Raw genomic sequence first — 23638 nt, 5'->3', positions numbered from 1 at the left:
TACTTAAAACAGTCCTTGCTTAAATCTCCAAAACTAGCTATCTCCTAAGTTTGGGGGTTGCTTGCTTTCTTTGCTTCTGAAGGTAGAAACTGTGAGCTGGAAATAGATGAGTGCTTGTCAGCGCCGTGCCTGAACGGTGCGACCTGCCGCGATTCCCTGGGGAGCTTCGCCTGCTCCTGCGCACCAGGCTTCCTCGGCGACCTCTGCGAAACCAACGTCGACGAGTGCATCAGCCAGCCGTGCCTCAACGGGGGACAGTGCACGGATGATGCCAATGGGTAGGTCTTCTACAGCTGCGTAACGCTAATGTGAGGTGCTATTAGCTCCTCTGTTTGCAGACAGGAACACTACGAGAGCCTGCACTGCAAGGTAGCTGATTGCATTGCAAACTGTGGATTTCACTCCTTGATCCTGCACTGATTTCAGTTTAAATGTGAAAAGGGATTAAAGAATGCAAGTCTGGAGTCAAAGACAACAGGACAACAACATATTTATGGCAAAGACTGACCAAGAAAGTACATTTTTCACATTTGTACTTTCACTTTAAATATTTACAAGATGTTGTTTGTCTGGCCCTGAGGATTGTCATTTAGAGATGAATTCTGTTTCTGAGGCTCATCACACATTAGCTTCTAAGAGAGATGTGCGAGTGTATAAAATTGACTTTGCCAACAGCACCTGCCCACACCGACAGACAGAAGCATTAGAAAAGAGAGGCAGAGGAGAACTGTAATAATAGTAACCATAGTAATAGGTATCATTAGGAAATGTGTCAGGAACTTTACAGGCATACAGGACAACAACTCCTCAGTCGAAACAACCTGCAGTCCATAGACAAAGGAAAAAAAAAACAACATAGAATAAAAGGCAACAGAAAAGTGAGCTTCTCCACCTGCTGTTAATGGCCCTACACAAAGGTTCAGGTGCAGTCCAGGCAGCCAGACCTCTGGCATTCATTCACCGATACTGGCTTTGCATACTCAGCGTGAGATTCCCAAACCAAAAATACGAATGTATAAGCTCAGTCTGAAAGTTCCTAAGTGTATTCATGCAGGCGCTCTTCTCACCAGTATAAGATTTGTCCTCTATTGTGTATTTTCCAGTTTTTATAAAGCAGCTTTGAAGGTTTCAGTGCCCCCAAAATCAGTCCAAAAGTCATGTCAGCAAAAGGCATGCTTGCCTTGAATGAGAGAGGAAAGAGACCATGTTCTGGGACTGAGCTTTTGTACAGTGCGGTGACATGGCGCCAACCTTGTGGAGCTCCTTTTCAGCAAAGCTGAATGACTCTGAACAGGACAAAGCAATTTACTGTTTTCCAGTGTAGCTAAAGCATGACAGCAGGGAGAGAGGGAGGTCACCTTGCACTTGACTAGTTCACAGCAGACCCACTTAGTAACCTACACACCCTTTGAGGATACACGCATGAGGTGAGCAACTGGGATGCTCATTCGGGCCAGACTTAATCCTACTCATTTTTCTCCTGGCTTTTAAAGCTGAGGTACACGTAAGAGCAACTTTAATTGGCTTGTAATACTGCAGGATATCTGGAGAACAACTGGAGATTTTCCCACATTTGTTATACGATGAAAAGGATTGGACAAGAAAGCAATTCAAAACAGAAGGGTGTCTAGCAATGTCCTTCCTTTTCTGTATTTTTTGGGTTAAAGGAAGAATTGCAGTCTTTAAACAGTAGTTTTGCTTTTCTGACTAATGCTACAGTACAGCTGAGGCTTTTGTGTGCGCCACCAGCTCTGACAGAAATGTGTGAGGTGAAAGCTTTAGCATTTAAAGCTGTGAATACAAACACCAAACCAAATTCCCTCCCAAATTTCAGACACATTCTTCCAGTGAGGCTTCATGAATGCAACAAAGTAGAACTTGATCTCTTAAAAAAACAGTTTCACATTACTGCACATTTCTTATTTAAATTCAACAATTTACAGAGGTTCCTTATTTGGACTACAAAACCTGGTGTGCACAGGCACAGAGGATACCTCCAAGAATTTTTTTCCACAGGAGATATGCTTCAATGCTCTTTTGATTGCATAGCAAAGAATATTTGCATGTATTGCTTTCTGCATATTGTGAGAATATCAAACAAAAAGCCCCCAAAAAATGTTAGGTAGAGTCTCTAAGAGCATCACTCTTTACAGAAGAAGCCGCCTGCTTGCTCAGTCACAGCCTGCCCACAAGCAGGGCACCCTCCAGATCCCTGCGCGTCAACAGCAACACCAAACACTTAAAGATACTCGAGAAAAAAGGCACATGGATGGGGCTTCACATTGAGTAGTGAGTTGTGAATATTCCTCAATGTGCCGTGATTCTGGACTAAAGGGGAAAAGGAGCATGGACTAAGGCAGAAAAAAATTCTTTCACCACAAAGCTGAACAGCACCAAACTGAAGGCACAAGGAGGAAAGGTGTGAAAAATACAGCAGAAGAAAGAGAAGTCTGTTTTGAGAACATACCTCAGTATGAAAATTATTTTTTCTGATTCACATCTTCCTCATTACTTTTTATATCCTAAATTCAAGTGCCACCTAGTCTAAGTCATCTCTGATTTTGATTTAAGAATAATCCTTACACTAGTAATAAACTGGCCCGCCAGAGGTTTCTGCTTAGGTACACTTAAATAGCATAGTAAAAAGTTTACCCTTTTTGCTTTGTTAGATGGCGGGAGCCAGTTATTCTCTGATCTTCCATTACGTTCAACAATTTTGCATTCTCTCCATATATTTACTCCATGTCTAAGACTTAAATATTAAGTACAGAAATTCTCAAATGAGCATACTTACCTCTTATTCAGCAAGATTCCCCATTATTTCAATTGTACAATAACCAGTGTGTCATTTTTTTGTAAAATTAAATAAGACTAAATTTTTGTTTCTGATAATTATTATTGGACAAAGATCATCCACGCATGCATAGTTATCAACATAGTTATCTTGCAAAGGCCTGTCTTTTCTTATGACACATGCAAGTTGACCTTACACCTTATGACCTAAGCACAGGAGTTATCTATTTTACGATAATTAGCTCACCAGCAAAAAAGCCACAAACAAGAAAACCCAGATGTCACTGATTATATGCATATTATTCATTTTTATATATTAGTTTGTTTACTTCTAAACCCGTTAACAGTGACATTGCTATCAAAAAGAAGCTCATATTACTGATATTATTGGAACTATGCAAGCAATTGACATTTTTGTTCTAACCTAACAATAAAATACGGGTTTTCATCAAAGAGAAAACATCACTTAGTCGAGGAACAGCAATCGCCTTATTATTTGTCGATTCAATTTCTGCCAGTGCAAGAGAAAGGAATACTAACACATTTACTGCCTCTCCAGTTTCCATTTTGTGAGTAAAGATAAGCCTACAAAAATTGCATTGGAAATGACAGAAACCTTCCCCCCCCCCCCCCCAATTAAAAAAAGCAGGAAAAAAAAAATCAATAATTCTTAGAAGAAATGGTCTGTCAAAACCAATTTGAATTCACAAGCAAGTTTTTTCCCCCCGACAAAACCACATATTTCAGGAAAAAGCTCATTGTTGGTTCCCAGTTTCTGCGGTTTCTCCTAGAGCACCAGATGGTGGTCTCAAGCCTGGACTCAACTGGGCAAGCCCCTAGCCAAGGCTACACAAGAAGCCTGCGCAGGTTTGGGAGCAAAGCCCAGATGTCCTGACTTCCAGCTAGAGTGAACATTACATTCTGTGTTGCAGATACAGCTGCAACTGTACCGGTACTGGATTTACGGGCCTACACTGCGAGACCCGAACTCCCTTGTGTTGGTCACAACCATGTTACAATAATGGCACTTGTGAGGACAACGCTGACAATTACACATGCCACTGTTGGCCAGGTAAGCTCCAAGTTCTCCTGTAAAGACTCTCTTCCCCTGTGTGGTAGATACGTCCTCATTTTTTTTCTGATACAATAGAAGGTTGAAGCTATGTGACTTTAAAAATACTCCATGGGCTTGTGTTTAGATGGGCTTCACTCATCCTGAGTCAGAGCCCTGTGGGTACGCTGCTGTCTTTTCCAGCTAAGGATTGATTTCCCTGCCTGCAGAAGTGGGCAAAACCAAAAGTGCCAGTATTATGGAGTCAAGACAGGAGATAAGGCAAAGCTGGCGTCCATCTCCTAGTTGCTTAACCCTTCAGCACGTGTGATACATGAATCGCTGCTGCGGCTGACCCTTTTTTAGTCTCCATTAACATGACATTTAAACCAGTCTAAAACCTTACTTTTCAATGCAAAATGTTGCCTGTTTATGAATAAAAATTAAGCTAGGTCTTACACTGGCAAACTGGTCTCCTTCACGTCACCAGTGCCTGTTCTGTCTAGCGGCAGGGTGAAACACGCTGTGCTGTGTGCTCCTCTACCAGCAAAGGCCACAGATCCAGCCGTCTGCGGAAAGGCTCCCAGCCCCGCAGCGGGGACGCAGACCTTGCGCTCTGGAGAGGCGCTGGGAATCTTCCAGCACGTGGACTAACTCCAGGCAGTCTCTCGAGGAAGCTGGACGTCTGTGTCCTTGCTGAGGATCCAGGAGCACAGCGCGCTGCGAGGAGTGAATGCCACTGTGGTGGTGTTGGACAACACAGTTCTTTGTGCACTGGAAACGGAAACACCAGGCAGGACCCTTTAGCACTTTCCCGAAATCGGGGAGTTCTGTGGCGCTCCAACCTCCAGACAAAGCGCGTCACAACCACCAAATAAGTTACGCTCCCTGCCCTCCCCTGCGGCAGGGAGGGTGATGATGTAGAAGGAAAACTTCGCACAACCCGAGAGCGCACCCACGCCGCGGGGCGGCACCTTGCTACCCACACAGACCTCCACCGTGCTCCCCAGAAAACACGAGAGCCCGCAGAGCGCCCAGAGCCCGGCCAGCCACCCCGCCCTGCCGCAGGGCGCTGCGCAGGCACCTTCGCGCCCTCGGGAGGCCGGGGAACTCTTTGAGCACGTGGCCGAGCCCAAACAAAGGGCGCCCACGGGGCTTTCGGCTCTGGGTCGGGCCTTAACGCCTTCTCCTCCCGGCTCTCCGCAGGCTACGCGGGTTCCCGCTGCGAGGAGGACATCGCGGAGTGCCGCAGCAGCCCCTGCCTGCCCGGCGGCGACTGCGTGGAGCGATCGTGGGCCGCCCGCTACGGCAGCGTCCCGGGGCTGCCGCCGCCCTTCAGCTACGCCGAGGCGGAGGGCTACGTCTGCAGCTGCCGGCCGGGACTCACCGGTACGCGGCCGCCGGCGAGGCGCGGGGCGTGCAGGCCGCGCTCCGCCACGCGCGCCGCGTGCTCGAAGGCGCCTCCCTCTGGCGGCGGGCGCGCGCGCGCAGCGTTGCGGCGGGAGCGGCGGTGGGCGGGTGCTGGAGCCGCGAGTGCGAGACTGGCCGTGCGCGTGCAGAACTGATGTCAGGCTGTGCGCGTGGCCGCGGCCGTGAGGAGGGAAAATCTCCACCGGAGTCACAGGTTCCCGCCACCCCGGGGGGGGGGGGCGGGGGGACACACGGTGTGCGGGGCCTGCGCGACGTCGCACAGCCTCAGGCGGGTTGCGTTTGGGCTGTGTGCTGCGGGACGTGCGGCGTGTTGCTGTCGACTCCGTTCTCTTTTCCTTCTGAAGGAAAAAAAAAAAAAATCCTGAATAGTGATGCTTTGTTTCTGTGCAAACTCAGTTCTAAGATCACGCATACCGTGTCCTTCCAGGTCGTTTTGCTCTGGCCTTGTTGCCTGCTTGGTGCCTCTTTATCTCTGTAGCTTGGAGCATCTGCCCTCCCACGGCCGAGCTGTCCAAATGACGTTATTTAGGAGTCTCTCTATCTTAGAGCTTTCCTATCCCCCCCAAAACAGCAAGTCAGGTTTGTCTAAGTAGCATTATTTAGGAGCCTCTTTATCTTAGCGCTGTCCTGTCTTCTCAAAACAGCAAGAATTTAGTTTAATTACAATTACTCTAGTAAGTGGAAATTTTACATTTACGGGTATCAATAGCTAGATTAATTTAAGCTGTCTTGAATTCCTCATTCCGTTCGTCCCCTGAGCAGCTTCCAACCTTTCCCGCCTGCCAGCGTGTTGCACGACGGAAGCCTCCAGTGCGGCAGGTGCAGAGGTGGATGGAGAGCACAGACTTCACTTGGAGTTCCCGATTTGTTTTTCTTCAGAGTGAGACTTGTTTGCTCTTGTGCCGTCCCTTCCCCTTAACTGCCCTTCCCCATCCTGTCACTAAGCGTTGCTGTTGTTCTTTTCTTCTGCTTGAGAGCGAAACTCGAGACTTCTGCCAAGGCTTGGCTACCCCCAGGCTGCCCGATGCACCCCGACTGCTTCACGTCCCACTTCTTTCTCCTCGCTTCCTTCCAGTGATGCCCAGCTCTCAAGCTTCTTTTCCTCCCCTCTCACCCTGATTGAAAAGTTCCTGTGCTCTGTCAGACGAGCCGGAAGGTGTTTCCTTGTTTGATCAGCATCCTTTCTCCTCCCCCTTCCTTACCGATTCACTTCACCCAGCTTGTTTGCCAGGTTTGGGTGGCGATTCTGCTGGTTCTATTTGCGTGGAGGACTCTTTCACTCCCCAGGGGGTCAGTGGACCCATGTACAGGCAGACTCTAGCTGGTTTGAAAAGAGAGTGTCAGAATCTATTTAAGTGTATTGATCTTAAATCAGTGTTTTTCAACAGATAAGCTCCTAAATCACAATGCAGAACTCTTCAAAGCATGACTGAGAGAAGCCTTGGAGACTCTGAAATTTGTGCTGACTTTATACATAAATGACATTACATTTTTTAAAACCTTATGTAAGCTTAGTTATCCACATACCTGTTGGATGCTATATGTAACTGTCATTAGGAAAAAACAAAAAAAGTTATTCTTACCAAACAGCGTGCCTGGAGAGCTGGAGGCAGGAAGAACGCAGTCTTTAACAGGGATGGCTATAAAAGCTGCGTGTAAAAAGTTGTTGCGTAACCTGCTGCAAAGTAATGGCCATACCGAGCTTAATCTTGCTACTGTTGTGAGCTCCTGCCCTGCCTCTGTTTTTCAGCAGGGCCTAAATTTTAGACTCTCTTCTTGCTGGCCTCTGTGAGATACGATGTAGTCAAGCAATTTACATATTTATAGAGGAAACAGGAGGATTGCTCTAACTGGCACTTAGCATCCTAGGCTCCCAGGCTTTGCTCTAACAGCCCTTAGGTACAATGCAGCCAACCTCCCCAGTCCTCCCAGTAGCACTGCACGTTGCTTGCTGGCCCTTCTCCTTCCCACAGATAATCTGGAAATGGAAAGTGCTCAAAATGAGCCTCAGCTTCCTTGTATGTCAGAAGTGTTGACAAAAGCCTATAAGGTTGGAATGGAAGAATTCACTACCAATGGTGATAAGTAATTGCTCTAATTATAGCCAAATTAATAATAAATAAACCATATGTTTCAATGGGAATTAAGGAAGATTTAGGATTAGAGTTGATAGCGGTAGTATGATTCAAGGCAGCAGACCAATCGCTGATGAGGATCAGTCAGTATGTGGGTGCTTATCTAATGTATATGAACTAACACCCAGCTGGAAAAAAGGTCAGATCTTTTCATCTGAGTATCAGTACATCTCATTGCAAGTCAAAAAGTCCTGCGTTTAACCTGCTTTGACAAGAGGGTTGCACTAGGTGGTCCACAGAGACCCCTTCCAACCCCTACCATTATGTGATTCTGTGATTTCTGCAGCTATAGGTCAGGAGTTCTTCCAGCCTTAACACCTGAACAGAATCATAGAATCATAGAATGGTTTGGGTTGGAAAGGACCTTAAAGACCATCTGGTTCCAACTCCCCTGCCATGAGCAGGGACATCGTCCACTCGACCAGGTTGCTCAGAATTCCATCCAACCTGGTCTTGAACACTGCCAGGGAGGGGGCATCCACAGCTTCTCTGGGCAACCTGTGCCAGGGCCTCACCACCCTCATGGTGAAGAATTTCTTCCTAATGTCTAGTCTAAATCTGCCCTCTTTTAGTTTACAGCCATTCCCCCTTGTAGTTCTATATGCTTTAGATATAAAGTCTCAGATTCCTATTGAAACAGGACAAAGATTTTCTTTAATTAATCACATGCAGTGTTTTATTATGCCTCCTTCCTCAGTAAGGCACTCGCAGAACATTATAATCATACTTCGCTGTTCCAGGTGAATAAAGAAATAACAATCCACACACCCTGCATTGTTAGGGCCTGATCCAAAAGCCATTGAAATCAATGGAAAGATGTCATTAAATTGAGGACAGTTGCCAGTTTTGTAACAAGCATGATATTACATCTTTGAACTCACTGGATAAGTTTGCAAACAAATTACTGCAATTCAACTGAAAAACTGAGAGTATATACCTTTTGGGCTACAGTTTTTAGCCCCAAGGGCAGGAGATAATAGAGCCTAAACACATGCCTGTGTCAGGATAAAATACTTCCTCATCCAGCTGGGAGAAAGGAATAAATATTATCTGGCAGGATCTTGTTATAGATGGTGATTGTTCAGGTGAACTTGAAAAATAGTCAGTAGTCCTACTAAAAGTCTTGCAAGGAACAAATCTGCAGCCAAAATTGCTTACACAATTTGATTCTTAAAATTAAAAATCCCAATCTGGAGACTTTATCCTGGCTAGGAACTCTTTGAGGCCATTGGGTATATGTCTTATCCTGGATCCAAGAACGAAAATTCCTGCGCAAGTTCTGCAAAGGGTTAAACTTCTCCAGCTCCCTTTTAAATCAAAGGGTTTGGGGATACTCAGATTTCAAGAGGTGTTACTGTTTCTGCGGTAGAAAGACCTAGATTTTTTACATTACCTTCGTCTCTGCCCCCCTAGCACAACAGTACTTTTAATAGATTGGGCTTCTTTTTAAAGGGCTTGTGATTTGTTACCGCTAGCTAAAGGCAATAGTTACCCTAGAACTGCCTCCTTTCACGTCGTGGATATATTGTATTGCTCTATCACTGCACGTTTTTTCAAAAGACTGTTATTTGAAAGGTTAAACTTTTCATTATCCTCATGAAAACCTGTGGGAAAGGAGGAGGGCAGAGCTATGGATTTGGTAGTGACTTGTTTCACCAGGTTGTAATAAACTTAACACCATGTCAAAATTAAAGAGCCTCTGAACTTGCAAGGTCTGTCAAGTGACACATTGCAGCTCTGAACTGAGCCCAAGGAGGGGTGAGTGTGCAAGGCTCCCGGTGCCTCAACAGCAGTGCTGCCCGTGCTCCCCAGGCCAGGGGGACAGAGCTGCGAGCAGGGACGAAGACCATCCGTATTGCTGCAGCAGAATGAGTGTCAGAGGAGCAGAGCCTGCCAACCCGTTCGCAAGCCGGCTGCCTGCTGCCATGCAGACGAGCGCTGGCTGCTGAGGACCTTACCGCTCTGGTGTCTTCTTACACGCTATGTGCCAGTTGTGCCAGCAGCACTGCTGCCTGCTTTGGCATTGTGAATTCCAAAGTGGGGTTTGGCCTTTTCGTTTATTTGTCTTGTTTTCTGTTTTTTCCCATTTAAATCTCCTTGGCCCTTTTCCCAGTCTGTTGGACTGCTGCAAGAGAAAATGATATGATCAGACTGGTGTCGTATGCGTGTTGAATTCCTGGCATATGCATGAGGGAAGCTGTCTCCTAGAGCCAGCAGATGAGGCAGATAAATGGCCAGTGTGGGAGAGTATTGAACACTCAATTGACTTAAAGAAAACCTCAACCCAGATACTGAACTGTGAATGCTACGGGACCAGTGCTTAGAAACTGAATCATTTGGACTCTCATTCTGTGCTTAAGCCAGGGTGAAAGAAATACAGAAGCACACAGGGCAGCGGGCTTGCACTTCCCTGCACATCGTTAGATGCTGCTACAGGCAGACCTCCCAGCAGACCATAGGGCAGACTGTGTCTCAGCCAGCCGCATGCCTCTCCCCTGGCCTGCGACACTGTTAAACAGACGTAAATACCATTTATGAGTAATGGGTAGGATAGTAGGCATATTATCACTAACTTGGGAAGCTTAAAAGACATACATATATTTTTGGTTTCTTTATTTTTTAAATCTCCTACTTAACCATCAGTACAATGATCACAGAGCTGCCATCTTTCTTAGCTAAATAACATGATGCAAGACTTACAAAAATGAAATCAAGCAGATGAGTAGCAGGGTTTTCATCTTGTCCCCAAACTCCAGATTTTTTTTTTTCCTATATTCCCTTCTCTGTCCTTCAGCTGTTCACACAACAGTAGTCAATCATTCCTCCATTACACCAGGTTAATTCACTTTATTTCATGGTCTGTCATCACAGTTTAAAAGGTTATTTTCTCTTGATTCTGAGACCTTAGAAGACAAGACTGTTCAAGGAAAGACTAAGGATAAAGAAGGAAGAGATACAGAAAGAAAAGACAGTTTTTAAATTAAGAAGGTGTCAAGGGCACCTCTCATCTTTTCAGTGGGACTCCAGCTTCTCCCGCAGGCAAGGCAAGCACTGAAGTTCAAAATTAACAGATCTAGAGGCACTGTTAGCTAATTATTATTCCCGTCGAAGCAAAAGTTCAAGAAGGAAAATGCTGGTACTGTCAAGCAGCCATTCAAGGTTAGCTAGTTTAAGGAGAAATTCCAACTAAAAGTACTACACATGTGAAATGCTGAAAAACAGAATTAGGGCTTGATGTATTTATAGGCTTCTTACCACTCTGGAACTGCAGAGACGCTGTAACAGGGATGATAACATACATCTTTTCCACCTAAATTCAATTCACAATCAGTACAGGATTGCTTTTACTCTGTTAATTGCTGTGGAAGGTTCCCTTACAAAATTGACTTTGTGGTGCCGGGCAGTTGTGCAGCAAAATGTGACAAACTGTTGCTATTTTCTGAGCATGTGAAAGAAGTTACTGCCTTCCTAGAGGTATTTCTGCAGTGCTGGCCCATCTCCATTCCAGATGCTGTGATGTCCATATATTCCTGTGCTCAAAATCACAGAGGAGAAGGAGGAGGAGGACCTTCTCTCATTGCTCCCAGCGGGTCTCTAGCAGCTCCAGCATTACGAGACCAACATAGGCAAGAACTGATCCAACACAGGATGCCCTCAGGGTCTGGCAGGCACTTGAAGCCTGTAAAAACCCTACACAAAAAAGACAATTAGAACTTTAAAGTACTTTTTCCATTTCTAATAAAGCCTCTGATCTTGAAATAACACTTGGACAGGCTTTTAATGATTCTGTCCACTAAAACTTGAATATTTCTTCAGTCGGTAGCATCCTGGTAAAGAGATGTTCACGTTGTCATCAGAATTGGTTCCTTCTCAATTTTTCCCTCCTCCTCTACTTTTGTCACAGAGTTCTTCCTTCTCTTTTTTTTTTTTTTTTTAATTTTTGGAACTGGTCAGGATATTCTCTGTGAATGACAGAGTGTATCCATTAGCCCTGGCCTGTGCACCACTCCACAGAAAGAGGCAGACAGCTTTGCGAATGGTTTCAGACTCCGAGAATGCAGCATGCTCACTAGTTTCTTGCTCGTGTCTTTATTCACTTTTGACCAAATTGCTTTGTCTGCAGTAAGTGCTAATCACTTCTCACATCATCCTGTCCCGCTTGGTGGCAGGAGGAGAAGGTGGTCTTTTTAATTCTCTGCACGGTGCTGAGAGTCATAACAATGATCAAGAGGCTTGACTGAAAACAAAACTACTTGTAATAGTAGTGGAATTACAAAAGATAATAACTCTGTGACTTCGTAACATTACTTCCACAGTCCCTTATCAATATGAGGAAGTTCCCAAAGCACAATGCCCGATTTAGGAGTTTGATGAATTCGAGCATCTCTGTCAGGTTCTCCCAAGACAGGTGTTTGAGACAATTGCCCGCTCCGGCCTGGGGATGTTTGTGACAACAGTCCACCCCAGCCTGGGCTGTACACACATGCGTAGCTCCCAGACCAAACTCTTTGTTAGGTTAGTCTGGTTAGTCTTTCTCTGGGTAGTCCCCCAGAAGGAAAGCTGAGGTTGAACTCACAATTCACACACTCTGTACTGTAATGGCCATATGAAGGAAGCATACCTCAGAACGCTGGTGTCAGCACTGAAATTAGGCTGTATCTGGAGGAATTTATGAATTTGCCATTCCTTTTATCAGTTTCCATTGCAGAACTCATGGGGCAATTCATTTCTACTGCAGGTAATGCTCCTCTTCAACAACTGTAAGAAATACCATTTAGTGCAAGAAAGTGTAATTTTTGCATTCTTCAGCCATACAAATCACCACAGCAGCTAAGACTGACTAGTGTTATTCATGACAACTCTTTCCTTAACAGCCTATATCTTAAAATATTTTGTGAAAGCCTAATAGCACTTTTTTCAAAAATTGATCTTCTTATGACTTAACTTGCCCCCTGCATGGTAGAGGACTGTGAGAGCAATTGTTTAAATGCACCAGCTCTAGCTGTAATGGTTACCTAGTGTTATCACTGGTTAAAGAATTCTGACTTAGTGGGAGACACTTCATAAAACAGCAGCATGTATCTCTAAGTGATATTGATACCACCTGATAATCTTTCTATATTTACCATTTTTTTTATTGTGCAGCTTGGGTTTCGCCTCACTAAAATCTGAACTGCCAATATAATTTTCAGAACGTGTACAGAGTTTTATGCTTTAAAATTTCACAGCTGACCCATTATTACTATGATCTATTTTCTCTACTTACACTGGTATGTTAAGTTGTATAATGTAGTCCGACATGATTGACAGAGCCTGCAAGCAGTGGATATTTTGAATCTGGCACATCTTTCTGTGTTAAACAGTGTTGCACATAAACACTTTTTAGCATGAAAAGCTTTTTTCCTTGAAGGGGAGGAGAAGGGGATGAATGGATTTTCATCCATAAGCTCCCAGATCTTGCAACACACAGACCGATAACGTCCTTAGATTGAAGGAATCTGTAAGTCCGGTACCTGGCAGAAAGTACTTTAAAGAAAAAAAAAAAAAAAAAGGATGACAATTGTACATCATTTGGCAGCAGGAATAATGCTTTTCAAGCACCTATTATTTTCCTGACACTCATTCCTGGTGGGTCATTCCATCATATGATTGACTACTTGTTAAAACCGTCTAAATATCCAGTAAGAATTTTCCTTCTGGGGCTTTCTTCAGGCTCTGCCTACTTACCTTTTTGATTTCTTTCTTAATACTGTGAAGAAACCTTTCCTAGCCTTTTTAATTGGCATACCTCAGATATTTATAGTCTCCTGTAATCCAGTTTTGCCACCTCTTGGCTGGGCTTATGCACCTGCTCAGTTCCATCTTTCTCTATTGAACAGTCCCTCTGGCCTTTTCATTTCTTGCTTGCTTTGCCCCAGCCCAGCAACACGCGATGCAGTCTGGAATCAAACAGAGGACTCATTTTGCCCTGCTCTTCCCAATGCTGAAAACCAGTAATCTCCGTTTCCCTAATATAAACAAACTGCTGTGTATCTCCTGACATACATCCTAATGCTAGTTCTACGTGTCCAGCACACCCTGGCATTACAGGGAATCCTGTATGTTTCCTAAAGAAAGGTCTTTCTTGCATATACACACACATCCAATGGCAAAGACAATGAAAGCAGAGTTTAAAGTGTGGTCTAAGTGATAACCATGCACAAACCCTGGTGAAATCAAAGGTATTGCACATACTAAACTGACGGCAGAACTTTGGCCGTCTTCTGAAGAATTCGATTGTCCATCTCAGGAACTACTTCACCACATACGCTTTCTAGCATCGTACTGTATAAGCCTACATCATTCTGGTCGAATTACAGTCCAATTGCAAGGTCAAGCAGATGCACAACTTTTCCTCAAACAGAAATGAACTTTCTTTAAATCTACACGTCGTACAGATTTCACTAATCTGGAAACAGTGCTTAACAAGTAGACAGTAAAGAGAAGATTTAAAGATAGTTCATTTTCATTAAATCTGTGCTATGGGACTAATATATTTTACTTCCTCAGTACATTCTAATTTGTGGAATATTTAAGGTCAAATGTCAAGTGATAAACAAAATGACCCAATTTAATAGTTCAATGTTTTACTCAACAAATGATTTTGAATACAGCCTTAATAATCTCACCCCATTAAAATCCGGTTTATTTGAAATACAGTAAATTATACAACCAAACATTTAAGAGTCATTACTTCTTTTTTCCCCCCATGATGGAGGAACTCAGGAGTGACACTGGAGAAGCTGGAGGAATTCAGTCAGAAAAGCACATGGGCAAGTAGTTCTGAACCATATGCATGTATGTATAGATGTGTGTACACACACATATGTGCTAATACATGTATATATACATATATATGTAAACACATACATAATAGCTGCTTCAGAGTACTTTATTTCTCTGCTTATAGAAAGCCTTTCTTTGATCACTAATTAAAAAGGTCCACAACTTCCGTATTTTCTATTTTGAAGTGCACAGTTTTCTGGCAGGATTGTTTTGTGGTAAGAATGTAAGATTTGTCTTCCTTCCTTCCTGCAAGATTTGCAGCATGCCATGTGCATGCTTGTTGATAAGCAGAGCGTATGCTGGTCTTTATTACTAATTAATTATTTCGATTGCACGGCTTCTGACAGTGGGAAATGTGTGACATTTGCATACAAAACCTGTATATATTTGTTATGAAAGCAGTAGTGGCCTATATTCAGATAAAAAGCCAAGATGCATGAGTAAGCTTGTTTAAAATTAAAGTATGTAGGCTGCTGTTATCTTGCTATGGCATCAAATATAAATGGTATAATGCTATTCATCACTTCATTCTTCTAGAGGTTACGGTTTTTAGGTGGCTTAGCTGCTCTGTTTTCAAGCTTACAGATTTTTACATATCTTTGAAGTACCATTTCTCACATATAAACATCCCCAAATAACCCACAGCAGTGGGGTGGCATTCTCATTCACCCTTGGTAAAGCGCTTTACTTGGTAAACTGCTATTTGTATTACCCTCCCCAAACAGGTAGAAGTTTCCCTAATATGTGAAAACATGCAATTTGTTTGAACTAGCATCAGCATTTTGGTACCAGCAGAGCTCTGAGAGATCTAAGAGCTCTCAGAGAACGAAGACAGTTCTCTGTACTCCTTCTGTACCTATTAGCCAGCAGAGGGAGCATGAAATACCGTCTGCGTGTAGCATCTGCTACGCATTAGCAAAATCTAGTTTTAGCTGATATTTCAATGCAGTCATTAAGAGCCCAATCTGGAAGATGTTACTTCTCAGAAACTTTGTGATGAACACTGTTTGCTAGTCCAGATTCTTAACATCATTTTTAGCTTTTGCACCACACCATTTGATTAGCAGAATCTTCCACATGGATGTTGGTCTTTGGCCAAGTCACGCAAAGTCCACTCAGACTGTAAGAGCTATGGAAAAAACAAGCACTATGGTTTTAAGTATGGAAGAATAATTTGAAGACCCAGATCAGGGCTATTCCTAGTTAAAATCTGTTAGCATCTTGCAGGTTTGGCTTTCACACAAGAAGAATAACATAATTTTCCATCCCAAAGTATTGGGGTTTACTGATTATGCCAGTGGTCCTGCTGGTGGAGCTATTGGGGTAAAAGAAGGCAGACGAATTCCTGTCCTGCTGAAGGCTAAGCACCCACAATGAATTTTGCACCCTCGCTTGACAAAAAATATGTGTTTGAGCCAAGCATTGTGCAAAATATTTCTGTTTTCCTCTTGATCTTTAAAATACTAGCAAAGGACTATTTCAGACCCTTACATACGGTTCCCATAATGCCAGTGGCATAAATGACATCAGTTTTTAAAGCATAAAAGGCACCTCATCTAGGCTCAGAAATGTCAGTAGTAATTACAAACTTTGTTTTCAAGTATAATCAATTCTTTATTTATGGTGTGAAATGTTTTTTACCCTTTTGAACTTTTGCTATTCTAAGCCAAGCAATATTGTTGGCATGTTCCTTTAAAAATAATTGCTTCTGGACTGAGAAATTGAATGTCAAGTTCCAACTTGATGTAAATTAAATGGGTTACATTAATAGTCTGGCCCGCGGTAGAAGTGAGTGTTTGGATTCTGGGTTTGACTTCAGGACATGACCTCTTGATCACACAGGTCAGCACAGATGGGGAATACTGAGGAGGTACCCTAGGCTGACGTAGGGAAGAAAGTGTCTTGTACTGATGTATCATAAACTGTCTGATCCATTAAACAGAAGCAATGTCAGACTCCACAGACAATAAAGCTTAGTTGTCATAGGTCGTTATGCTCTTAAAAAAAAAAAAAGAGGAAAATCACAACGATGGAAATCCTCAGGGCTGTCATGTACACATAATCTTCTAAACCTTACTGAATTAACACTGCCATGCCTATATACAGGAGGAGCAGAGTAAAGAATACAAATAATCTTAAATTTTACAGTAGAAGTATGTCTCAGATTTCCCACTTGTACCTGTTATAAAGGATTATTTGACAACATACAATATTTTAAATTTAAAAGCAGGATATCTATACAGCTAAGCCCCACACTTCTGTGATCTGGTCTTAAGAAGAATTGCATTCATGAGAACAATCATGTTGGCAAGATCAAGCAACACATAGTTCTTCAAGGGGAAGGAACAAGTGAATTGGGGAGAAGTTTAAATGTGTTTTTTTGATTTGAAATGCTATCTCCTGCCTTTAAAATTTACTTTCATTTCAATTTCTGAGCAACCCCAGCTCTCTCAGCCACTCTTCATGACAGATTTTCCAGTCCCTTAATCATCTTCTCAGCCTTTGTTGAACCTGCTCCAGTACGTCCACTTCTTTCTCATACCTGGGGAGCCCAGGCCTGGACTTGACGTGGTCTCATAAGTGCCGAGCAGAGGTGAAGAGTCACTTCCCTTGACCTGCTGGCAACATGCTTCCTAACACAGCCCAGGAGGCTGTCGGCCCTCTTTGCTGCAAGGGCACGCTGCTGGCTGATGTCCAACTCGTTCACCAGCACAGCAAAGCTGCTTCCTAGCCGGCCGGCCCCCAGCATGTACTGGTGGATGGGGTTATTCGTCCCCAGGTGTAGGGTTTTGCAAATCCCTTTGCAGAACTTCCTGAGGTTGCTGAGGTTTGCCCATTTCTCCAGCCTGTTGAGGTCCCTCTGAATGGCAGCACAGGTCTCTGGTATGTAAAGAACTCTTTCCAATTTCATATACACATATGTGTATATATATACAATTCCATTTTAATCATTAATAAATAAAAAAATCACTTCAATGCTTTTGTTGGATAGGACTCAAGAGTTTTATACTTTACTGGCAATGAAGTATCACTGATGAGTCCCAGGTCTACGGTCTTCTCAAGGACACTGAGTAATAAAAATAATCTGGTAAAGAGAACACCAAAATTAATTTTATGTGATATACTATGTAGAAGCTCTTACATGAATTGTTCCCTGTAACATCTAGCTCTTAATTATTCAGTGTTTGCAAACAGGAGGAACAAGTGATAAAGCCTAGTATTTTTATGTCTGCTCATTTGCACTGTTTTAAATAAACTCTGAGGTGACTATAGTAAGGCACAACCTGCTTCTGTTTAGATATCTGGACGGTATTTTTTCAGATACAAGGAGAATTTCAAGGAAGTTAAGCTAGCCTTTTACTGATCACCTGGGTGCCGATCCCTTCTAAAAAAATATTTGAATTAACTTAGAAAAGGACTTCTGCTGATTGTGTAGGGAGAACTGGATTAAGGAAAGCGTGCTCTTTCCCTGGCTGACAATGAACTTTGCACTTTCAAAAAACAGTCTCAGAGATAAGAAAAAACACCTAGTATAGACAGCTAATTTATGCTGGTAATTAACTGCTAGAAATAGATTTGGTGTATCTGATTCAGATTGCTCTCCCACTGCTGTAATTCTTTGAGTCTCGCTGTGTTAACATGACACTATCACAGAGAATCATAATGATCAATACAATTATGGCTGTAGTTACTGTCCTATGGGCACTATTTTTCTTAACAAAGAGGTTTCAGAGTCTGTTATTAGGCCTGTTTGTGAGGCCAGAACATCACTGTAAATCACCACCTGCAGTAACAAATAAAGAAAACTACTTAAATGCTGTACTGTGAACGTGTCTGTACAGCTACAGAAGTTAACTGTAGCACATAAAGACATATAAAAACTAGATTTAACCTAGCTAAATCACATACCTATAGCCAGCAGTCCATGGCAAGCACACACAGTCTCAGCTGAAGTCCATGCTATCCCATTGCCATTGGGATTGTTACGTGACCTAGCAAAAGTGAAGCTAGTTTTGGGTCTCATGCTTCCCAGCTTCAAGATGTGTTAAGCACATGAAACCTCAGATAGACAAAGCCATCATTTAGATAAGTTTTCACACTGCAAAAGAACTGACATTGCAGGTATGAGAGAACTGAACACCGCTGCTGAAGTGAAAAGAGGTATGATCTTCTGCCATTCCCGTTGGCACAGAACTGAACTGCAAAATCACAGTCCAAAATCTAAGGTCTTCTGCATCTATATCTGCTCTACAGCAAGTCACAGCTATTTACACAGGAAAGATAATATACATCAGGTAGAGTGATTGCCTTACAAAAAAATTGTGGAAATGGACAGTTCAGGGTAAAAGACTTGGTTTTCCGTGTTTAAAGTGATAATAAATTATGTGAAAATACATACCGTAGGAACAGAGAAGTGTAATTGTACACAGCATAAATAGAGATCCTATTCATGCTATTCATACAGCTTTGCTGAGCACAGCTCAAAACACACACAGCATAAACATGTTATGTATGTTCACACATTCATATTTTATATTTTTCTATTCTTAGGTCTCCATTCTCAGTTAAGCTGTACAGGCCCTATTAAAAATATGACTTTCTATCCCACTGGCTTTTTCAGTTTGTTTCGATATGGACTGACAATGAAGTTATATAAATACAGTCACTTTTGTGTGTTGTGGAGATTCTCATTGGTTTTAACAAAATGAGAAAATCTTGCAAATGACTGAAATTGTTCAAAGCACCGTTTCCAGTGCAGAAGCCATTTCACACTAGACAGCACAGTGGCTGTGCTTGCCTACCTCAGTTAAAATGAATAGGAAGCAGCCAACAAGAGACAAGACAGAAAATCCCTTTTAGGGGAGACTAGACACAGTGTACATTTCTCAATGGTTGTGTTCATCAACAGCAAGCACTCTTTAAAAGCCCTTAAGTGTTTGTAGGACTGAAAATTAATTTGTTTTCCAATTCCAAAGTGAATCATATGCTCCAAACAGATTTTCAAGTCAGTGAAACATGACCTTGTATGATCTAATTAAACAACTCAAAGGTATTGGTTGTTTGAAGATCCCTCTGGACATACTTCAGTTCAAATGCACACACATCATCTGTATGTACAAGCTCATAAATCTACAAAAAATGCAAATCAGATCATTAATGGTTTGAATTTGACAGTCTTACCACAGTTTTCTAAAAGGTAAAACATGAAAAATTCCTGAATTATATATACTCTTTTTACAACTTAAAGAACACACAAAAAACATCCTGGAAGCAGAACACCAAAGATCTTTCTTTGGCTTGCAAATATCTGATCCATAACCAGGTATACACTAATCAAATTCTCTAAACCCCACTATTCCAATTTCTTCTCTGGATGATGCCCTGACCCTTTCAGTGGAGCACTGAACCAAATGATAACCTTCAAAAGTCCCTTTCAATCTAAATTTTTCTATGGTTCTGTCTTAATTTTATACATTTTGTGAATTGACTTCTCTCTGCTTCAGCACACATGATTATCCTTATTTAATTACAAAAAAAAATATCTATGACTGTTTTTTTCTAATTTTTTTTCAGTCTTTTGTCTTTGGCATTGCTCCTGTGGTCCCCTTTCTCCCCTCTCACTTTTACCTCCTCTGTGTAGACCTTATTTCTGATCTGCAATCTTTCTAACATCCCTCACGTTCCCTGTATAGGTTAATAGTCATACACATACACACTTGCTCCTCTTACTCCCATAAATGCCTGTGTGTCTAAGAAGAACGCTATCTCGAATGCCAATACAAGCGTCTTTGGGGCTACCACTGATTCTTGTATTTCCATGTCCTTTTTCCCATTCACATTTTTCTCTCCTTTTTCATTTGTTTAATCGTTTAATCTCCAAAATCTTACCTGCTATTTTCTCTGCTTTCTTAATGGTATCCTCCATAAATCACCTTTCTCCACTTTAACCTGTCACGCCCTGTAGTTGTGCTCTCCCTCTTCTCATCAGCCCTTCCTAGCTCGTATCAATGACGTGGCCACAGCTATACAGCCAGAAAATCCACTCAGGAAGGATGCTGCCTGGGAAAACGGGGCTGCCACAGTTCGATTTTCTTTCTTACCTCCATCAGTGAAAGGCAACAGCAGCTGCCTCCTTGCCTATATATAAAGCTGACTCTAGAAGTAGGGAAATGAAAGGAAAATGAGTGCCACACAGGGACATATTTCTTCACCAAGTTTTTCTTTACTCCAGATTCAGACTGGACTAATCCTACAATTGGATCCACATGGCTGGCTGTGTTAATCAAAATATGGGATGAAGGTGTAGGCTACAAGCAACAGTTTTGCCATGCTGCCCTTCTAGGGCATGGCCCCTTGCCATTCGCTGGCGCTGTGTGTCTGACCTGGGGCTGCGCTGCTTGCCCGGCTTTGCCCAAGGAGCACTCAGCAAAAAGGCTGGCTTATCTACCCGGAAGCTGAAGCCAGTGCTTACCTCAGTCGGCTGTTTCCAATTTTTATAAAACAAAACACACCCCATCTCACTAAACAACTAATCACCTACACCATGTTCTTGATTTTCTGGGGTTTTTTTTCAAATTCAAACTATTCTAGGTGTGACAAAATATGTGAAACAAGTGGAAAAACATTTTCAAGTACTTTTGCTCTAAGAAAACCTTTAATGATTGAAGAGATTAAGGGATTTGGAGTTCTTACTACTTTTAAAAAATCCATTTTTACTGAAAATTCAAACTAGTCTATGAAGCTTCAGGCCAGCAATATTTAAAAAGCTTGAGTTACAGCATGCCATTCTGAATGTAGCACATTATGAATTCCATATCCCTCAGCTAGAGTGACATATTTAATGATTAAGCCAAGTCACTCAACTCTATTTCTATTTTAATTTTTTTCCTAGCCAGTATTAACTTTGTGTTTCCATATATTTCAAATGGCAAGAGGGAAAACAGCAGAATAGTGAATTTGTCTGCAATAAAGGAATAACTAGCAAGGTCTTACGACTTTACAAAATTAGAGTTCTGTGTGAAAGGTATCATGTGCAAATTCACCCAACGTTAGCAAATGCTTATTATCCTACTATTTTAAAGTATCCAATTTTTTGTGTGCTCCAGCTCTGCCCTGTATTCTGTGCTTCATTTTACATGAGCTTTTCCTGCTAAGAGAGCAAGAAAAATTGCCATACTAGATCGGATCACTGGTCACATGAAGTTCAGTATTCAGTATAAGCCAGTTCTCTACTGAAGAAAAGTAGGAGAAAAAAAATCCATTTCAATACCCCTCACTTGCTCCACACTGATGTACATAAGAGTAAAACCTCCTTCCCGACTTCCATGCAACTGATTTATGCCCAGAAGCATGAGTTTTAATTACAGTCACATGGAGATAGTCAATTTATTTCCTTGCGCTTACTCATGAATGTGCATTTCCTCCTTCCAGGAAAGAGTAATTATCTCTTTGCAATTATCAGCACAGATGTGGCAAAGTTAGAATTGTCATGATTGTCTGCTAAGGCCTGGAGCCCTGAAGAATATATGCTCTGCCAGATCTTTCCGCTGGATTCAGGATTAATGAGTCCCTTGAAAAAAATTGTTTCTGCCTCAGGTAGGATTTTGGAAGACATGTCCAAAACTGTAAAATATAGGTGGAGGAAGCATTACTGCAAACTCTTTGTGTTTATCTTCCATGAAACATATTCTGAAATGTATGCTACAATTTGAGTTTCTCCAAGGTTTACTCCTCATTTTATACTTGTAGGTGTATGGATACTTATATGTGCGTGTATAGTTTGACTCATCTACAGCTCAGTTGCTGAGATTATTTTATTCAAGGAAGTCACAGAAACACGGAAAAAATAGAATTGGAAGGGACAGACATGCAGGTATCATTTGGGCTATCTATGTGTCCAAGTGCATCACACTGCACTTTTGTCTCTAACTTGTTTTTAAGTATCCAAATTAGACCTTATGGCTCCCAGTGGACATCTTTTGCCAAGGCTTTGGTGCCTTATTATCATTATGATCTTTTTTGTACTGAAGACTGTTACTGTGTCCATTTCCTCAGCTTGTCTTTTGACTGACAGACCTACATTTTTAGGCTCTCCTCATGAGCCATATTTTCTAGACCTGTGCTTATTCTCATTGCTCTCCTCTGAACTCTTCCCAATTGATCCAAATCTTTGCAATGCGGAACAAAAAGTGACTGAGTATTCTCACTAAGGTGTGACCAAGACATTGTAATCTGGAACTATTTTTCCACTTGATTGCTGGTCATTCTGGCTGGGGACTACAGAAACTGAATGAGTCCTTCCAGAATTGAATCCAATATTTTTCAGACCATTTCTCCAATTTCTTATGTTCACCTGTAAGGGTAATTTTGTCTTTAACACACTGAAAATTTTCACTTCACCCTGCTTTACTAGACAATTTAATAAGCAAACTTTCTATACCATCATCCATGTCTTATGAAAACACTGACTAGAGCAAACCCAGGACACTCCCAGACCGTACTCCATAGAGTCTCCCAGTTTGACAGGGAACCTCTGGCAATCATTTTCTGGGTAGGATTACACAAGTTTTATACCCAATTTATGGTGGTTTCACGTAGGTTTTTATCCTTGGTTTGTAAATGAAAATGTTATTAAAGACAATGTCAAACCCTTTCTGTAGTTAGAGTACCTACCACCTTCTGTAACCCACTTGTTCTTGACAGGTTTGTTCAAAACACCCACTAGCACTTCTGACATGGCCTCGGGCAGTTTGCTAAATATTCTGGTACGGAGTTCCTCTGTCTAGCAGCGTCATCAACCCCGTGTTTTCACTGAGCTGTAATAGTGTATGCCTGTCCCAACTTGTTGACAGTGTGTATGTTCATAATCTTACCTCAGAACATTTGTCAGGATCATATTGCAAAAGGACTGACAATTACCTGGAAACTCCAACTTTTTCTTGTTATTTTCAAAATAAAAAGGCATATTAAACTTCACGCTGTAGCATGAGCCACCTGATAAACACTACTGATAAAGTACATCCATACTAACTTATCAACATGGACTTTATTTTGCTTAAAGCTTCCTTACCTTTCGAAGTGTCTGGATGACATTCTTACCCCATGGTGTTAGAATTTATTATAGGAAAAATGACTCAATGCCTGTATCAGACAGTGGAAGGAGAAGCAGTTTTCTGAGCATTGTCACAAAAGCAATTGTGAACCATAGATTAAATGAATCCAAAATTGTATCCTGCATATGAGTCTTTTGGTGAAGCTGGAAACAAAATTGACACAAGGTCAGGAATTTCCTAATTAACGAATGAATGGGTTGAGGGAGAAGAAGGAGCTGAAAAACGTGTTTGCCAAAACCCAGCATTTTCTTGGGTACAGGCTGAGAGCGGCTTCAGGATCCATTGTTGAA

General features: G+C 42.1%; 1 protein-coding gene across 4 annotated transcripts in view; it reads left to right on the top strand.

Annotated features, from left to right (window-relative positions):
- CRB1 (crumbs cell polarity complex component 1) overlaps positions 1-23638 on the top strand; it is a 112440-nt gene that overhangs the window by 40934 nt on the left and 47868 nt on the right. For all 4 annotated transcript variants that reach the window (XR_012764187.1, XM_075422321.1, XM_075422320.1 and 1 more), the window contains exons 3-5: positions 83-278; positions 3726-3865; positions 5051-5233. Coding sequence is in view for 3 of the 4 variants with exons in the window: in XM_075422321.1 (XP_075278436.1) it covers positions 83-278; positions 3726-3865; positions 5051-5233 (519 nt within the window). In the remaining variant the exon portion in view is untranslated. The remainder of the gene's footprint in view (positions 1-82; positions 279-3725; positions 3866-5050; positions 5234-23638) is intronic.

This window comes from Opisthocomus hoazin, chromosome 6 (genome assembly GCF_030867145.1).
Source record: "Opisthocomus hoazin isolate bOpiHoa1 chromosome 6, bOpiHoa1.hap1, whole genome shotgun sequence".
NCBI classification, from domain to species: Eukaryota; Metazoa; Chordata; class Aves; order Opisthocomiformes; family Opisthocomidae; genus Opisthocomus; species Opisthocomus hoazin.
Note: the sequence above shows the minus strand (reverse complement) of the source record. Positions and strands in the feature narration are given on the sequence as shown.